Raw genomic sequence first — 18,381 nt, forward strand, 5'->3', positions numbered from 1 at the left:
TGTGTTAAGCATAGCCGTGGATTATAGCTTGACTTTCTGTTTTTCTCTTAAGGCTTTTGGGGAAATGTAGTCATCTCTAAATTGTATTAAAGGCTCCATGTCATTATGAATGTGAAAATTAAATAATGTTGTAAACATTGCTAAAAGTTAAGAATGTACTGTTCACTCTTCTGTCCATACACTCCATATATGAAAAGAAAGCTTCACTGTGTTTGTGATGTCACTTAAAATCATCATATTTATACATATCCACCAATCCAGCCTACAGCAGTTTAGCTCCTCCTAATCACATGTTATAAAGACTGTTTTAATTTGGACTGCTTTTTGCATGACGTACAGCCAATCATAACAGAGCTCATTTACATATATTACAGGCACAGTAACAAAAATTTAATTTAATTCTAAAGGATAAAGAGAGGTTGGAAAATGATCAAGTAAAAATTTTTTATGACTGTTTTTGGTACATAAAACCACACCAACGTTATAAGTGGACCTCAGTGAAAAAAAGAAAAATGCAAAAATAATGTAGGTTAAAATATTTAAGAAGACCAAAGCTGCCACAGGATGTCCTGTTTCTTACTTAATTCACAGAGATGGTGTTTCTTTTGAATATTGTTTCCTCATTTCAGTGCTGACACACTGCTGACATAAAGGTCACTTGGTGTTACTGAAAACAGCAAATTTACCGAAAGCAACATATAAATGACAAAATATACCTGTGTGTATGGGTGGGTGGGTGTGTGTGTGTGTGTGTGTATGTATATATATATATATATTTTGTACAGTGTGTGTGTGTGTGTGTGTGTGTGTGTGTGTGTGTGTGTGTGCATGTCAAAAATTTAAGAACTGTGGTATAACTTCTAAACATATAAATACACATATTTTTTTATGTGAAACAGATAATATAGTGCAGACAAACTAACAGCCAAACTAACAGCCAAAAGCAAGGAGTAATTAAAAATATGTAGATATATTACAATTAAGTACATTAGTCAACACCAAACAGGACACTTTGTTTTTTGCTGACTCAGTGTGCATCTCTATGGCTCTAGTTGTGATTTCTGATCTACACAAACTGCTGCTTAATCAGCTTTGCACAAGTATGACCTCTAAACAGATTAAACATTTCTGCAGTTACAGAAACAGGCCATTGTTTCCACCACAGAAATGTTTAATACAAATCTCAAATGCTAATAAAAACGGAAAGCAGTGATCAGTAAATTCTGATTGACCTGTTTTACATTGAAAGCAGCACAAAAACACTGCATTATGTGTTTTACCTTATGAACTTCATTGTTTTTTGTAAATGTGCGCTCATTCCAAATATGGTGCCTGCAACAAAAAAGTTGTTACAGGTGCATGTTAACCACTGTGTTACATCACCTTTCCTTTAAATTGCACTTAATAATTTTTTGGGAGCTGAAGACACAAACTGATCCGGTTTTGAAAGCAGTTTTTTAGCCATTTTTCTGTTATGCAAGTCTTCAGCTGTGCAATTGTAAGGGCCTTTGTTGACATATTTTGCACTTCATAATGTGCCACACGTTTTCAATGGGAGACAGTTCTGGGCTGCAGGCAGGTCAGTCTAGCAGTCTTACACATGCAGAATGTTTCTTGGTGTTGTCATGCTGAAATAAGCATCTCTGAAAAAGACGGTGTCTAGAAGGCAGCATATGTTGCTCCAAAATATGTTCTGCGTTAATGGTGCTTTTACAGGTTACCTACTACCTCACACACACACACACACCATGACAGACTCTGGAATTTGAACTTCACACTGGTAACAATCTGAATGGTCCTTCTCCTCTTTGGTACAGACAACACAATATCCATTATTTCAATATACAGTCTGAAAGGTTGACTCGTCAGACCACCACAATACACGTTTCCGCTGAGCATTAGCCTATTTCAGATGAGCTTGAGCCCAGAGAATTCGGCAGCGTTTCTGGACATTGTTAATGTGTGACTTCCACTGTGCATAGTGCAGTCTTAACTTGCATTTGCGGATGCAGCAAAAATCAGAGTTTTTGACAACAGTTTGTCAAAGAATTCCCAAGCCTATGTGGTGATCTACATCACAGAAACATGTTTTTAATGCAGTGTGTCTGAGGGGTCAGAGGTCATGGGCATTCACTTGTGGTATTTAATCTTTCCCTTTTACACACAGAGATTACTCAGAATTCTCTGAATCTTTTGATGATATTATACCAGTTGAAGGTGACATACCTTGAATCCTTAAAATCGCTTCTCGAGGAATGCTGTTCCTAAACTGCTGGGTTTGTTGCTGATGAATTTTTAGTAAATTGACCTCAACCCATCCTCGCTCATGAAGGACTCTGCCTTTTCTGGATGCTCCTTTTTTTTACCCCATCTGAAATGCATCACTAAATTACAGTGTTTTTGGAACATTTTACAATGTTCCTTTTCTTAAATCAGTTTCAGAATAAAATTAAATTTACAAAAAAACAGTTAAGTCAGTCAGATAAAACATTAAATATCCTGTATTTGTATTGCTTTTGTTTAAATGTAATTGGATTTACTGATCATTGCTTTCTGTTTTTATTTGCATTTCATGTGTTATCCTTCACTTTCAGTGAACCCGTTCATATTCAACAACTCACTTTAGCATAAGGAGGAAAATGTCACTATTCTTTTCTAAACTGTTGTTAAAGGGGAATTTCACTTATCTTTACACATATTTCTGCAAAATTAAATAGTTAAGATGTAAACAGAGTCATTCAGAGTGGTTTGGTGTGAAATGCTCTGTTCTAGAGAAACTTATCGAGTTCACATTGTTCACAGTGTGGTGATAGGAACCAGACGTCCACCTCTAAAAGCTCCCTCACAGAAAGTTATTACATGAAATGGTTATAAATACACTGCCTGATGCCTGAGACATTGTTTAACGATAATTTGTAGAAGATTTTGACCCGAAACATATTTTTAAAGCACATTCATGGTGGAGGGATACATGCATGGTGTTGTGAGGCAGAATAGTCCCCAAAGAATTTATTTTTTTGAATTTATGACTATTTTACCATCATCAACATTATATAGTCTTTGTGACCCCTGGTTCCTATCACCACCACTGTGTAACTTCCATGGCTTTACTATGACTAATACTGTAACAATCATATATATGTGTGATATTTTATCCTTATTATATATTACATAATTCTGGAAGCTCTTTGAACTCGCTCATATGATATTGCTATTCTGGCTGGCCACTGTTGGCTATAGAGAAAGTAAAAGCAGCTGAGTTTTAGCTTTGTTTTGTACTATGTGGTCAGTGTCAGCAGTGAGATTTCCCCATGCACGCGTTTGCTAAGTCCTGTTATGAAGCAACATGAAAAAAACCCTGCAGTGATGTGATGAAAAACAAAACATTTTTCTCATCTCAGACTTTAAAGTGATAGTTTGCTGAAAAATACAACCAAAAACCCCCTTTTACCCCAAAAGGTTTGGTGTCTAAAGTTTGCTTCTTTAGTTTTAGCACTGGAGCTATGAGACTAATGTAACTAACAAGTAATGGAAGCTAATGTACATTAGGTAGCATGGTGCTAACTGCCGGTCTAAATCATCACACACTTGTCTCAGACTGTGTGGAGATGTTCAGTATCTCTAATAGACTTGATATGTGGTTTCTGACACTGTATGACTGACTGTTATCTATAAACGTGGACCAAAGTACATTAGCATAGATAACAGTAAGTCTCATAGATAGCATTAGCCTCGTAGCTCCAGTGCTAAGACTAAGGAAGCAAACTTAAACCGCCAACCACGTCTTGGCTGATCTACTACAGTCGCAATAAGAGTGGGAAACTTTTTGCTAAACTATCACTTGAAGTTGTTTATGTAGTTCTAAGTTATTGCATATATGACAATGGGTATAACTGTACATATCATAGCTTTTATTTCATAACTTATATCACTGTACAAAAACTGTACATTGGAATGATGCAATACTGTGTGCATACTAAAGTGTATTTTGTGAGTATGTGTATATATGTAGTCTAATCTGTGTGTGTGTGTGTGTGTGTATATATATATATATATGTATATATATATATATATATATATATATATAATTTCTTGTATATTTAAGTACTGCAAGTGGGCTACACACCTAAGATTTTCACTCATCTAAGCACCTGTGTAAATGTGATGTGACAATAAATGTGATTTGATTTGATTTGCTTCTATTACAGTCAATATTAAGGATGCACGATTGTTTCAGCAGATTTTTGCTTTTAAAAAAAATTGCTGTTATCAGCAAACGGGCAGTTTATGATTTGGAAATGGGCCAATCGGTGTTGCAGTTTTATAATGTAAATACACCTGAGTCAGGTCAACGACATTCCTTTCTTTACCCATCTCAGGCGTGTTTATAGCAGGAAATGATCAAAGAATTTAGTTTTTCCTTTAACCTTTGGATTTCTTTTCTCTTTTAGAGCTGCAATAGAGGAGAAATACGCCAAAGAGCTGCTGGGGCTCTCCAAGAAGGTTTGCGGCCATAATGAGATGAAGTAAGAGTTGATGACACTGCTGTCTACACAGAAGATCTAATCCAGTCTAACAGCCATGCTAACACTGGCTACGCCAGACACAGCATGAACATAAGTGTGCGACATAATATTAGCATATTCAGCAGTAATACTAATAATAGCAAAACAACAACATGGTTTGTCAGTGTTGAGATCAGCCTGTCTAAGAGCTGCTGTAGTTCTCTTTGCAGTTTTATTATCAGGCAGTTATACAGTACCTTTCTGTGACCTATATGGTCTTTACACTGTGAATCAATTCTTCTTATATTTTGTTTAATAATTTCTGACTCAAATTTTCAATTTCATCAAGACACTAGTCGAGCTTTGGTATTTTATTTTTTAAAAATGTCATGATTCTTCTGTACTGCTCATAAGTCAGAGACCACCTCTCATTTATTTATTTGATTTCCTGTCAAAATAGCCATTAAATACAAATAACAAATAATAGATTTTTCAGGAGATGTTTGTGAGGAGATTAGCTATAAGATAAGAACACTTGCATAAAGAAGGAGAAAGTCAAAGGAAAGTGATGTTTTCAAAACAGGGGCCGTATTACCAAAAACATCCTAACTATTTAGGACAGTAACTATTACAGAATAACAGTTCCTAACTTCATAATCTCATCATTAACTCCAGATAAGAAAACAGTATTACACAAACATCCTAACTAGACTAAATCTCCTAAATACTGTCCTAACTTTAGGATAAACTAACTTCTGTTTAAGCAGCATAGTTCACTACTAGCATAATGACGCTACATTTATTTATACTGTAAAGCGCTGCTTTCACTGTGAGATATTTGTAACTCTGCATTTTAAAAATCTCAGACTCTGCAGACATGAACTCCACCGTCCCTCTCATTACCTTCAGGTGTTAATGTTGATAATGAAATATTACAGTGATGTGGTGAATAACGAGGAGACAGAGCTGAACGCATGTCTGTTTATTAGTAGGAATAACGTCAGCGCATTTGGCTAAAGCGTTTGGGAAATGGAGACTGAAACTGGGGAGTGGTGACGCTCTGATAAACAGCAGGGGCACTCTCACAGTATTCACAACTTACAGTTTATTATACTTTATATTTGTTTGACCTTTTTTATCAGTAACAGCAGCTGTAACTTAGATTTTTTAACATTATTTGATTACGTGTTTAGGTTTCAGATGTGCGCGTTGGTTGCTAGCTGACAGTTAACTGTCAACTTCGATTAAACATATCCTAACAGGAGATAAGATAAAATTCCTAAATTAAGATAAGATTGGCTTCTGTAATACAGAAAAAGAAAAAAAATCTTATCTTTACCTGTCAGATCTTAACTTAGGATTAAAACAGAAGTTTAAAAATGATTAGGCAACAAATGATAAGGGAACAGAGAAAATGGGGCTCCTAACAACCACCTGGAAGACCTGGTAGACATCAAAACTGTCCCCATCAGATAAACAGCACTTAAAACTTTCATCTTTTAAAGAGAGAGGAGAAAATCAAGCTGCTTCAGGTCTGGTTACGTTCACATTACCAGGCTGAAGGGGCACAAATCCAATTTTATGCCTTAATGTGACGCTGATGTTTTTAGAGCTGTGTGGACACACAAATCTAATCTTTTCAAATCTGACCTGAGCTACTTTTTTCAATGTGGCCCTAGATTGGATATGTATCCGATTCGTGGCCATGCGACCTTAAATCACATTTCACATTAATGACAGATTTGAGTCACTTACCTAAACGAGTGAGAACCATCATGTCAGAGAGATCGGATCTGAGCAAAAATCATATTTGAGCAATGAGGCTTGTAATGTGAACATAGCCTATTTCACGCACTCTGTGTTCAAATCATTGCACCCTTACTAACTAAGTGTGCAACTGTTGCATTAAAAGTATCATATAATGTAGTAAATATGTTGTACAAGATGAAATATGTAATATAAAGTAAAAATAATTGGTCCACAACAATGAGAAAAACAGTTATAATGACAGCAATAGCTTTAATAATAGAAGGTTAACTGTAACACTCATGTTTAAATTTACAGTGTGTTTTAACCTTTGTTTTCATATGTGTCATTTCACTGTACATACTTTATGGAATCATGAATGATCTTTATTCGTTTAAGCTGGTCTGTAATGGCACTTTAATGGCTCTGTGGCTTAGAGATAAAAGTGTTTATTGACTGGCTTTTGTTACAGAAAGCTTCTGTTATGCTTTTAGTGTGGTCACATGTCCAACATCACTTTGTGGTCAGTTCTGTTTCCTCCTATTTCTCGGCCTGGCAAAGCCTGTTTGGACAATAGAGCTGCATGATGTGGATGAAGTAACAGTATTGTGATTGTTTTTCAGGCTTGTGGCTTTCAGTACATATAAAACAGTAAATTGAATGACAGTTAAACTGATTGAAAAAATGGCTTGGAATAAAAGATTTTGTTGTTGTATGTAAACATTGTTAAAATTTCAAAACACGCTATTCACATAGTCCATACAGTCCACAGAAGAAAACTAAGCTGCTAAAACAGCCTGTTTTGAATTTGCAGCTTTTATGATGTCATTAAAATGCTGTGCATTTGCATATATCCGCCTGTCCAGCCTGCAGCAATTTGGCCCCGCCCACTCTCACTGAAGTTATGAGGAGTGTTTCAGCTCGGACTGCTTTTTTATTAAGGCACAAGACAGGGCAGCCAATCAGAACAGAGCTCATTTACATATATCAGTCTCACAGTAACATAAACAGCCTGTGTAATTCTAAGGGATAAAGAGAGGTTGGTAAATGGTCATGTAACAGCTGTTTTGATACATAAAACCACACAAATGTATATGAAAAATGTAGGATATTGTCTCTTTAATGATCAGATTTGACTGTATTTGCATATTGCAGCTTAATATCTGCACTGCAAAGACCAACATCACAGTATAGATTAAAAAACAATGTATCGTGTCAGCGGCTGATAGAGAGTGACTCAGAGTCAATCAATAAACTTCATTGGAGGGTGACCTGAGCCAATACAGAACTTACGGATAGAAAAAAATAGATTGCAGAGATGTATCAAATACTAAAAATAATAATAATAATCATCTTAAATAATTGTAAATTTAATAGTAAAAATCAATCAAATAAGAAAATAAATTGTTAAAATTGCAAAAAAAAAGATTTTCCCAGTTCAGTAAAAGCTCTCGACACCTGAAGGCTGATCCAGTCACTGGAATGAGTCTGCTAAACTGCATTATTTACAGTGAGCATTTCTGTGATGTATGATGGCAAACGGCCAGTAAGAGCTTTGTAGATATAAAGGAGGCCAACGTGTCTCCAGACTCACAGACAGAGATGACCAGCCAACCTTTTTATACAGTCTACAGTGACGGTACTGTAGGGTCAACAGTAGTGAATCTTAAAGCAGAGTGGAATACAGAGTCTAGACCAGGGGTCAGCAACATGTGGCTCCACAGCAGAATTAGATTTTTATGTGAAAATAAAATAATCCTCCTTTGCAGTAAAATAAAGCTCTGCTGATCATTTTAACACAGTTTTAACAATAAATGGTCTTAAACGCTGGACTTCATGTAGAACTGCTAATTCAATCTTTAACCCTGAAGGTTGGTAAACAGACTGCTGGTCACCATAGCAACTCAGACAACTAGCTAGTAGCTAAAAAAAAAGGCAAAGAGAAAGATTTAAGACAAACATCAATCATTTGGAGACGAATAGACTTACTAACATTTATAATCACTCCAGCTGGTTTCCTGATACGTTTAATCTGCAATGAGAAACTGTCAAACACTAAGTTGTGAAGCTGAAGTCAGATTCTCATTCGCCAGCTTCTTGTTCAAATTTTCCCATTCCACCTTAAATGGTGCAGCAGTTACATTCTAACGCCTCAGGCACCATTTAAGGTGGAACGAGAAAATTCAAACAAGAAGCTTGCGAATGAGAAGCTGAATTCAGCCTCATAAAAAGTTGAACATTGAGAGGCCTTTTACAAGAAACTGTTGTACTTTTGAGAAAAAGTTTCCTGCTGGAGATGCGAGAAAAGTGGCTAAAGCGTTTATATCATATATATTTTAGCCTGTGCTAGTACACTAGCACATATTGAGACATATTTACAGCCAAGATAAATGGAAATAAAATGTTGTGGCTCCCAAGGTGGTTTTATTTTTGCTGAAAGGACAAAATGGCTCTTTTTAACAGTTGGGTTGTGACTCCTGTCCTATAGAGCAGCTTATCTGCTTATCTAAATATCACATCACCATAATCCAGAACAGACAATAGTGTCACTTTAACAGTCTTTTTCCCGTGTGCTTTGGGAAACACACATTCATGAGTGGATGTCATGTGCAGTGAAGTGAGTGTCTGATGAGTGAGTGTTGTTTTTTGTCTGTTTGCAGCACGCTGAAGAGGTCGCTTGATGTCTTCAAGCTGCGTAAGTAGAAGCTTTGGTGGAAATTGTGAAACTGTATTGAGTACCGGAGTGTTTTGTCGTCTTCCCTTATGGTGAAAGAGTCTGTGTGTGTCACCTGTCATTGGTTTTACTGAGCCATGTAGCGCTGAATGCACAGTGTGAAGAGTGAATGATGGAATCTGAAATAAAACGAGTGCTCAGAGAAAATGTGCGCATGTGTGTTTGTGTTTTATAGAGACTGAACAGGTGAGTCTGTCTCACCTGCACCTGGCTCAGACCATGAGGGACGAGGCAAAGAAGTTAGAGGAGTTCAGAGAGAAACAGAAAGAAACAAGAAAGAAGGTAAACAAATCAACAAACAAATAAACAAATGTTGAAGGGATCTGACAAGCTGATTACCTGGACAGTGTTTATTTGCTCTTCTCTCTCTCTCTCTCTCTCTGTCTCTCTCTCGCTTTCTCTATCTCTCTCTCTCTCTGTCCCCCTTCTATCTCTTTCTCACTCTCTTTGTTTTTCTCCCTTTGTTGCTCCTTTTTCTTTTTTCTTTTCTCGTTCTCTCTATTTCTCATTCTTTCTTTCTTTCTTTCTCTATTTCTCTTTACTTTTGCTCCCTTTTTCTCTGTCTCTCCTTTTTTCTTTTTCTCCCTCTCTCTCTCTCTCTGTCTCTCTCTCGCTTTCTCCATTTCTGTGTCCCTTTTTTCTTTCTTTATCTCTTTTTACATTCCCCTTCTTTCTTTCTTTCTTTCTTTCTTTCTTTCTTTCTTTCTTTCTCTCTCTTCCATTCTCTTTCCTTTCTCTTTTTCTTTCTTTTTCTATTCCTCTCTCTCACTTTCTCTTTTTTCTCTCTTTCTCATTCACTCTCTTTCCTTCTCCCTTTCCTTTTCTATTTCTTTTTCTTTCATTCTTTCTCCCTTTTTCTGTCTCTTTCTTACAGTACAAATAATTCATAGCATAGTTGTGTATTTAAATTTCATGTGCGTTCTGTATCAGTAGGTGCTGCTTTTCTGTTTTTTTTGTTTGTTTGATAAAAACATGTATGAAGGTAAAAGATGTATTTTAAGCTCTGCACTTTAGGTACAGTTTCTCCTCTTGTTCCAATGAGCTGTGAGTTAGACGTCATTGTCTGGAACGTAAGAACAGCTGTGTGTGGTTCTGCAGGTGGAGCAGCAGATGGACGTGCTGCACAAACAGAAGGCGACAAACTATAAGAAAACCATGGAGGTAAACATTCATTCAGTTTAACTTTTTTACGTGAAACAGCAGCGGCGCTTTGTTATCGGCCAGCAGATGAAAGGTGATAAAAGGAGAATATGCAGAAATAATGCAGAAAAGAAGAAGAAGAATGCAAAGATTTTTTCCCTTTTTGGTTTGTGATGTTCTGACTGTCAGTCAGACTCTATATTCAGCACTTCCACTTTCAGCTTTCACCACATATCACTTCCTATGAGAGACAATGCAGTGCGCAAGTGTTCGGACAGTGACGTGGTCTTTGGGATCTCTGTACTTCAGAACACTGGACTTGAAATTACAGTGACTGTGAGGGTAAAGTGCAGAATATCAGCTTTAATTTGAAATTATTTTTGACAGAATATTGGAAACACTACATATACGATTGTCTCTTTTTTTCTCTTGCTTTGTATTGCCATATGATAAATCAGTGGTAATTGTATCCGGTGCATCAAGATGTAATTTAACTGTGTTGTAGCACAATATACATAAACATACAATGTAATACATATACAGGAACAATATACAATACATTATACAACGTTTAGTAAAGGAGAATCATGGCAAAGTACACAGTAATTTAATCTGTGCATTCTTACAAAGGCTGGAAATATTACAGACACACTATAATGATGTACACTACTCAGAAACCTCACTGTGATAGGAAAAAAGCTCTTATTGAAACTGTTGTCTTAGATCTATTGCATCTTCCAGAAGGAAGTGGTTGGAAAAGATGGTACGCTGGGTGAGAAAAATCTGTAATTATTCTCTTTGCTTACTAAAGAGTGCGCTGAGTATGAACAGTCAACTGAAGGAAGCGATATTCCCATTTAATCAAAAACACGTGGTATGTAGCACCAGAGTGTTAATGTACACTTTATCACCCCCCTCTACTGCATTCATGAATCACAAGTGACCACAACAGGACCACCGCTGACTAGATATTATTTAGGTAATGAATCATTCTTAGCACAGCAGTGACACTGACATGGCTTCAATGCAGCTTGGCATTGATCATCTCTGCAACTGTACTGGATGGTTGGTACACCATTCTTCCAAAAGATGTTCCCTTAGCTGGTGTTCTGATGATGGTGTGAGCGCTGTCTAGGCTTGAGCAGATTGACAATTGTATTCCATCTATAATGATAAGGATTACCAAACCATACCAAAAAATACCAAACTATACCAAGAACTACTAAAGTATATTAAGAACTACCAAACCATACCAAAAACTACTAAATGATAACAAGATCTCCCAAACCATACCAATAACTACTAAAGTATATTAAGAACTATTAAACCATCCAGGAACTACCAAACCATGCCATAAACTACCAAATGATAACAAGATCTCCCAAACCACACCAAGAACTACCAAACTATATTAGGAACTACTAAACCATACCAAGAACTATCAAACCATACCAAAAACTACCAAACAATAACAAGATCTACCAAACCATACCCACATCTACCAAACCGTGCCAAAAACTACCAAACGAAAACAAGATCTCCCAAACCACACCAAGAACTACCAGACCATACCAAGAACTACTAAACAATAACAAGATCTAACAAACCATATGAAGAACTACCAAACCATACCAGAAACTACCAAACCTTACCAAAAACTACCACATTATACTAAGAACTACCAAACCATACTAAAACTTACCAAATTATACCAAGAACTAGCAGACCATTCCAAAACATATCAAGAACTACTAAGCCTCACCACCTGTCGTGTTGAAATGGGTTACTGGAGAAAGACGCCACAGATGTCAGTTAAAGGGCCTTCAGATGACGTCTTTTCCAACATGAGGTGCTCCATTTGTCCTACTTCAAAACTATTGTTAATGGCTACTGTTGTTTCAACAGTGGTGGTATACATGTGTACATTGTCACTGTTGAAACAAAACTGCATGTTTCCAAAAAAATAACTTTACAGAAAAACATTTTTACGGTTTAACACAAGTTAATGCAAAAAGATGTTATTCATTTTATTTTATTAAGTCCTGTTGGATGCTTTGGCCCAATCCCTTTTCTTCCTTTTACCTCTACCCCTTGTTTTCAATTGTCACCCTAACCTCTTGGAACTGAGTTACAAGGGGTAGTGGTTAAAATCCTCCCCTACGAAATGGGACAACTCTTTTTCATTAACAGGCTATTAGCGGTGCTCAGTAGGCGACCCAGCCCGTCTTCAGTGATAGCAGAGAAGGGAAAAGTTCAGCAACCTCACTGCTGGGCTTAGGTTACATTAAGGGCATCATATGTTTTCAAAGAGGGGGGATGCGACAGGTTTTATTATCACCCACCGCTAATTCTTCAGTGACATGAAGCTGAAGTCAGATTCTCATTCGCCAGCTTCTTGTTTGAATTTTCCTGTTTCACCTTGAATGGTGCAGCAGTTACATTTTGCGCTTCAGGCATCAGAACTGCTGGACTATTTAAGGTGGAACGGGAAAGTTAGCTAGCTAGCTACCGAAACATTAGCATACTATCAGCGATTTTTTCTGCTTGTTTCGAAGAAAACGACCATAATACATTAAACGACATTAAACTAAGACAATACAATGGTTATCATAATTTTTTAACGGAGAAAATACTCACATTTGTGGGTTTCTTTGGTCGCTCGCGCAGCTATCTTGCCGTTTTTCCTTTTATCTCATAACACTCTTATTGGAGTGTGCCTCTGAAAAACCTCAGTTTGGAGGGCCATTTACCAGTTACTGTAGCAGCATGGGGGTCAGTGGGGTTTTTGGGGTCATTGAGGTCATTGTCCTGCTCCAAAGTGAAGCATCATTCAGGCTGTTTTTGAGGCTGTTAGTTAAATCTGTTATGATGCTTCTGTTCACTTCAGAATTTGTTGTGCTGTTGCTGTCAGCCGTCACATGACCAGTTTAATAATATTCATTCATCTGTCCGTAAGAGTTTGTCTCAGACCTCTAAAGGCTTTTTCATGTGTTCAGCAGTTTCAGCCCAGCCTTTCCATCCTTGAGGTTCATCAGCGGTTTGTATGATGTGGTAAACTGTCTAAGGTCATGCTGGTTTTCTGTTCTTTATGATGGAATCAACTCTCTTTTTTTAGCATTTGTCCGTTGCGCTGATGTTGCAAACGACACTCAGCTGGAAAAGTTCATATGGAAATGTATTCTTTTATTTATTTAAATTTCATTTTATTTCTACAACATTCTCCTATCTGAGGTCAAAGTACAAAAAATTTTTAAGTTTGCATTTTAATAAAACAATTTTTATTAAACATAGATGTCTTATTATAATATTATTACACTACTGTTCTGACGTTTAGAATGACTATTTAGGTCTCGAATCACTGTTTTCTTTAATATAAAACCAATCTAATTGCAGATAAATGTAGAAGATGATTCTAATCTGCTCATGCTAAAAAAAGCTTCACAATTTCAGATAAACAGAACATAAGGAAGCTGTAAATAATAACTAAAAAGTGAAAGTTTGTGAATAAACTTTAAGTTGGCTTAACAAAGTCAGTTAGCAACACTTCAAAAGTTAAAGCATTTGCAGAACACCGTTGATGGTTTTTGATAACTTAATTGGGTTTGTACAACAGTTTAAATTGCTGAGGTGTTGCTGTGATATTCCGGCTTGTTGTTAAGACTTTAGTGGTGGTTGTTACGTGGTTGCTAAGGTGTTGCTAGGCCATTGCTGTGCTATCCCAGGTGGTTGCTAAGGTGTTGCTTGGCCATTACTATGCTATCCCAGGTTATTGCTAAGACGTTGCTTGGCTGATGCTATCCCAGTACAAATAATAAATACAGTAAAAAGTTACAAGAATTTCTTGAAACCAGGTATAGGATGATAACTACAAATAAAACTGGGCTTCCTTGAGAAGAGGTTTGGAAAATGATTGAAACAAAACCTGTAAAATATATAAAATTAGTAAATATTATGTACGTATTACAATGTAAGCATTTACTGCAAACAAGCAATTATGGCCAGATAAATAGCTTTTTACACTACATGGCCAAAGGTTTAAGCTCGGCCCCTTAGTTCCAGTGAAGAGTGATGTTAGCTACCGCACACAAAGACATTTTACACAATTTTATGCTTCCAGCTTTGTGTCAGCAGTTTGGGGTAGAACCCTTTCCCGTTCCAGCATGACTGAGCCCCTGTGCACAATGCGAGCTCCATAAAAACATGGTTTGATGAGTTTGGTGTGGAGGAACTCCAGTGGCCGGCACAGAGCCCTGACCTCAACCTCATCAAACACCCTTGGGATGAACTGGAACACTGATTGTGAGCCAGGCTCTCTTGTCCAGCATCAGTATCTGACCTCACAACTGTTTTTCTGACTGAATGGGCACAAATTCCCACAGACTTGTAGAAAGCTTCCCAGAAGAGTGGACCAGCTTTATATTAATGCCCATGGTTTTGGAGTGGGACATCCAACAAGCTCATATAGGTGTGATGGTCAGGTGTCCACATACTTTCAGCCATGCAGTGTATATAAAATGCAAAAATTAAACTTTAAATCAATTGTGCTGAAGACAAAACAACAGGAACTGTCATGTTCTGTAACTCACACAGGCTGCTGTGTGGAGTAAAAGAGAACTATAGGGGAAGTGAATATCTGTAACTGATTTACACAGAGGTAAAGGGAAGTGACAGCGCTGATCTGATGCTGTCTGAGCTGCTCTGTTCCTGCAATCACATGTTCAGGTTTAATAAAACATCCAGAGGAAGCAGCCAAGGCCATGAGAGACGTTTATGGAGAATTAAAGCCCTGCTGAGGCTGGATTAGTTTTACCATGGGACTCAGTGTAGTGATTATAAACAAACATCTGATTCTAAAATCTGATTGGCTGAGCCATGTTCAAAGCCATGGTAGAATACTCAGTATACAAACAAAAAGTCATATGCAAAGGTTTGAACAGGTCAAATTATGCGTTATGCGTATAAATACAACCCCATTTCCAAAAAAGTTGGGACGCTGTGCAGAATGTAAATATAAATAGAATGCAATGATATGCAAATCATGTAAACCATATTTTTAAAGGAAAATACTACAAAGACAACATATCAGATGTTGAAACTGAGAAATTTTATTGTTTTTGAAAAATATATGCCCATTTTGAATTTCATGGCAACAACACGTTCCAAAAAAGTTGGGATGGGGGCACGTTTACTACTGTGCTGCATCACCTCTTCTTTTAGCCACACTCTGTAAGCATTTGGTAACTGAGGAGACACAGCTGTAGTTCTGAAAGTGAAATCTTTGCCTGTTCTTGTTTGATACAGAATTTCAGCTGTTCAAATTGCTCAAGCTGTTCAGGGTCGCTTTTGTCGTATTTTTCATCTCATATGCACCAAGTGTTTTCAGTGGGTGACGGGTCTGGACTGCAGGCAGGTCAGTTTAGCACCCGGACTTTTTTAATATGGAGCAGTGCTGTTGAAATACATGCAGAATGTGGTTTGACATTGTCTTGGTGAAATAAGCAAGGCCTTCTCTGAAAAAGATGTCGTCTGAATGGCAGCATATGATGCCAGAACATGTATCTATTGTTCAGCATTAATGGTGCCTTCACAGATGTGCACATCACCCATGCCATGTGCACTAATGCACCTCTATACCATCATGAATACTGGCTTTTGAACTGTGCACTGATAACAAGCTGAGTGGTCTTTATCCTGGAGGACACATGATTCCATGATTTCCAAAAAGAATTTCAAATTTTGATTTGTTGGCTGACAAGACACTTTTCCACTTCCCCTCAGTCCATTTTAAATGAGCTTTGGCGCAGAGAAGGCGGCAACATTTCTGGATCCTGTTTATACATGGTTTCTTCTTTGTGTTTTAGAGTTTTAACTTGCATTTGTGGATACAGCGACAAACTATTTTCACAGACGGTGGTTTTCAGAACTGTTTCTGAGCCCATGCAGTGATTTCCACTAGAGAATCATGTCTGTTTTTAATGCAGTGCTGCCTGAAGGCCCAAATGCTGCCAGCAAACACTGGCTTTTGGCCGTGTCCCTTGCATACAGAGATTTCTCCAGATTCTCTGAATCTTTTGATGTTATTATGTACCGTAGATGATGAAAAGCAAAAGTTCGGTGCTGTTTTATGTTGAGAAATGTTATTCTTGAGTTGTTGCACTATTTGATTGTGTAGTCTTTCATAGAGTGGTGAACCCTCCTCATCTTTACTTCTGAAAGACTCAGCCTGTCTGAGATGCTCTTTTTTACACAGTCAGGTTACTGATCTGTTGCCAATTAACCACCAGGTGTTGTTTTAAGCATTACACAACTTTACCAGCCTTTTGGAACATATTGTTGGCATCAAATAAAACAATCATAAAACAATCAAATTTCTTGGTTTTAACATTTGATATGTTATTTTATACTATTTTCAATTAAATATAGGGTTTAAATGGTCTGCACATCTCTGCAGGGAACGTACTTAAATATGTTTCTTTTTTTGTGCAAAATGTAGTGTATGATGTATAATATATAAAATGTGCCATAACCTTTGCAAAAGTTAACACATCCTCTACAGAGAACACACTTCCTCAGAGAACCTTTTAATGCACAATTAGTGTTTATTTGTTTTATTTTTTGTCCAGTATGTTAAAATCTGAAATTAAACAGTAATTGTGTATTATAATGTACAGAAATATGTTCTCTGTAGAGGATTTGTTAAGTTATAAGTGATTTTCACTTAGAAAATCAACAAAAACATATGACTAGCGGCCATTCCGCAGGTAATAATAATATTATAATATGTTTAATTAATATAATAAAATAAAACAGTTGTTCACTCTAACTCTGTTATCAGATGAACTAGGAATCTCTCTGTTGTCTCTCTGCGTGTGAAATGTTGTGACTCTGTATTGAGCTGCTAATGAGTAATGAGCAGCCTGCTGTGAAAAACTATTCAAACCTCCGAGATAAAACAGACAACTGCAGCTTTCCTCATATCAGACAATCCTGTATAACTAATGCAGTCAACACAGCTTTTAAACACCATAACAAAACATTTGTAAATGCTGAAATGTTAGCATCTGGTTTAGTACATCACACACTTTTCCATCAGCATAAAGTGTATCAGCATAATTGAAGAAAAAAATACATAGTTCTACAGTTTTTACTGTCAGACTGTAAAAACTAGACAAAATGGACAGAATTTGCGTTTTATTGCCAGCATGAAAAAGGGTTAATTGAGACTTCATGTGGCAGCATGGTTAAAGACCCCCTGCAGTTTTTTTTAAAAGGTTAACACCTCTTGCATGGCTTCTTGAGATTAAAGCTCACATTTTTCATTAAAAACTTTTCTCAGCACATCCAGAAGAAAGTGAGTCGTGGGGTGCTGTGTAGCAGGAAAGCTTCATTCATCACAAACGAATTTGGACCTATCGTGGCCCAGTATACTAAAATATGCTACTGAGAGGGTGTGCCAGGTGCTGACGGGTGTCTTTAGAGACGGCACAAGCACTGGAGAGATGTTGCTCCAACCCCTATTGCCTAAGCCCATACGTCCCACTGGGGCCTAACGGTAGGTGAGGTCCAGCAGCTGCGCCTCTAGACGTGAGACAAGGCCTGGTAGTCGATCGGGACTCAGCCACTGGCCTCATGCCGCCTCTCACTGACACCTGGCACTGGTTAAGTAGCAGGTAGCATGCTACTGCAGTAGCTTAGCATGAAACAGTTTTTTCAGAGGATAAAAACTCAGATCTAAACCTGAGTTTTTGTGAGTGGAGCTGTTGGTTTCAGCTACTTTAAATTCATAACCTTGTTAGCAGCAGAGGCTAATGTTATCTCAGCGAGATGGTTAAACCACCTGCACTGAGGCAAGTTTAAGCCCGTTCTACACTGTGTGATTATAGCAGTGTTGCACTTTCACTGAATGACACCCTGCACATGATGCTGCAAATAACTACTTGGCCAAACTCCAGACTGCAGACTGTGCCAATTCAGTTATGCTGCACATCAGTTCTTGTTTTTAGTCATGCGTCGTAGACGTGGTCACACTGTGAAGTTTTTGACCAAAATTCCTGCCACTGAACTTTCTCGCAGGCTGTCTTTGGTCACAGAGGCAGGAAATTGGTCGGCTATGGAGCAGCATCACATTAAACACTCAAAAACCACCAATTTTAATCAAAAAGTTCTTTCACAAATTGGGATTTTTATCTGCAACAACATTATTTTGACGATTGTCGCACAGTGTAAACCTGCATTTAGAGGATAAAGTAGGCCTGT

General features: G+C 37.4%; 1 protein-coding gene across 1 annotated transcript in view; it reads left to right on the forward strand.

Annotated features, from left to right (window-relative positions):
- pstpip2 (proline-serine-threonine phosphatase interacting protein 2) overlaps positions 1 to 18,381 on the forward strand; it is a 41,388-nt gene that overhangs the window by 5,493 nt on the left and 17,514 nt on the right. The window contains exons 3-6 of the mRNA XM_036595306.1: positions 4,452 to 4,526; positions 8,912 to 8,946; positions 9,161 to 9,267; positions 10,084 to 10,146. Coding sequence (XP_036451199.1) covers positions 4,452 to 4,526; positions 8,912 to 8,946; positions 9,161 to 9,267; positions 10,084 to 10,146 — 280 coding nt within the window. The remainder of the gene's footprint in view (positions 1 to 4,451; positions 4,527 to 8,911; positions 8,947 to 9,160; positions 9,268 to 10,083; positions 10,147 to 18,381) is intronic.

Source organism: Colossoma macropomum, unplaced genomic scaffold (genome assembly GCF_904425465.1).
Source record: "Colossoma macropomum unplaced genomic scaffold, Colossoma_macropomum, whole genome shotgun sequence".
NCBI lineage: Eukaryota > Metazoa > Chordata > Actinopteri > Characiformes > Serrasalmidae > Colossoma > Colossoma macropomum.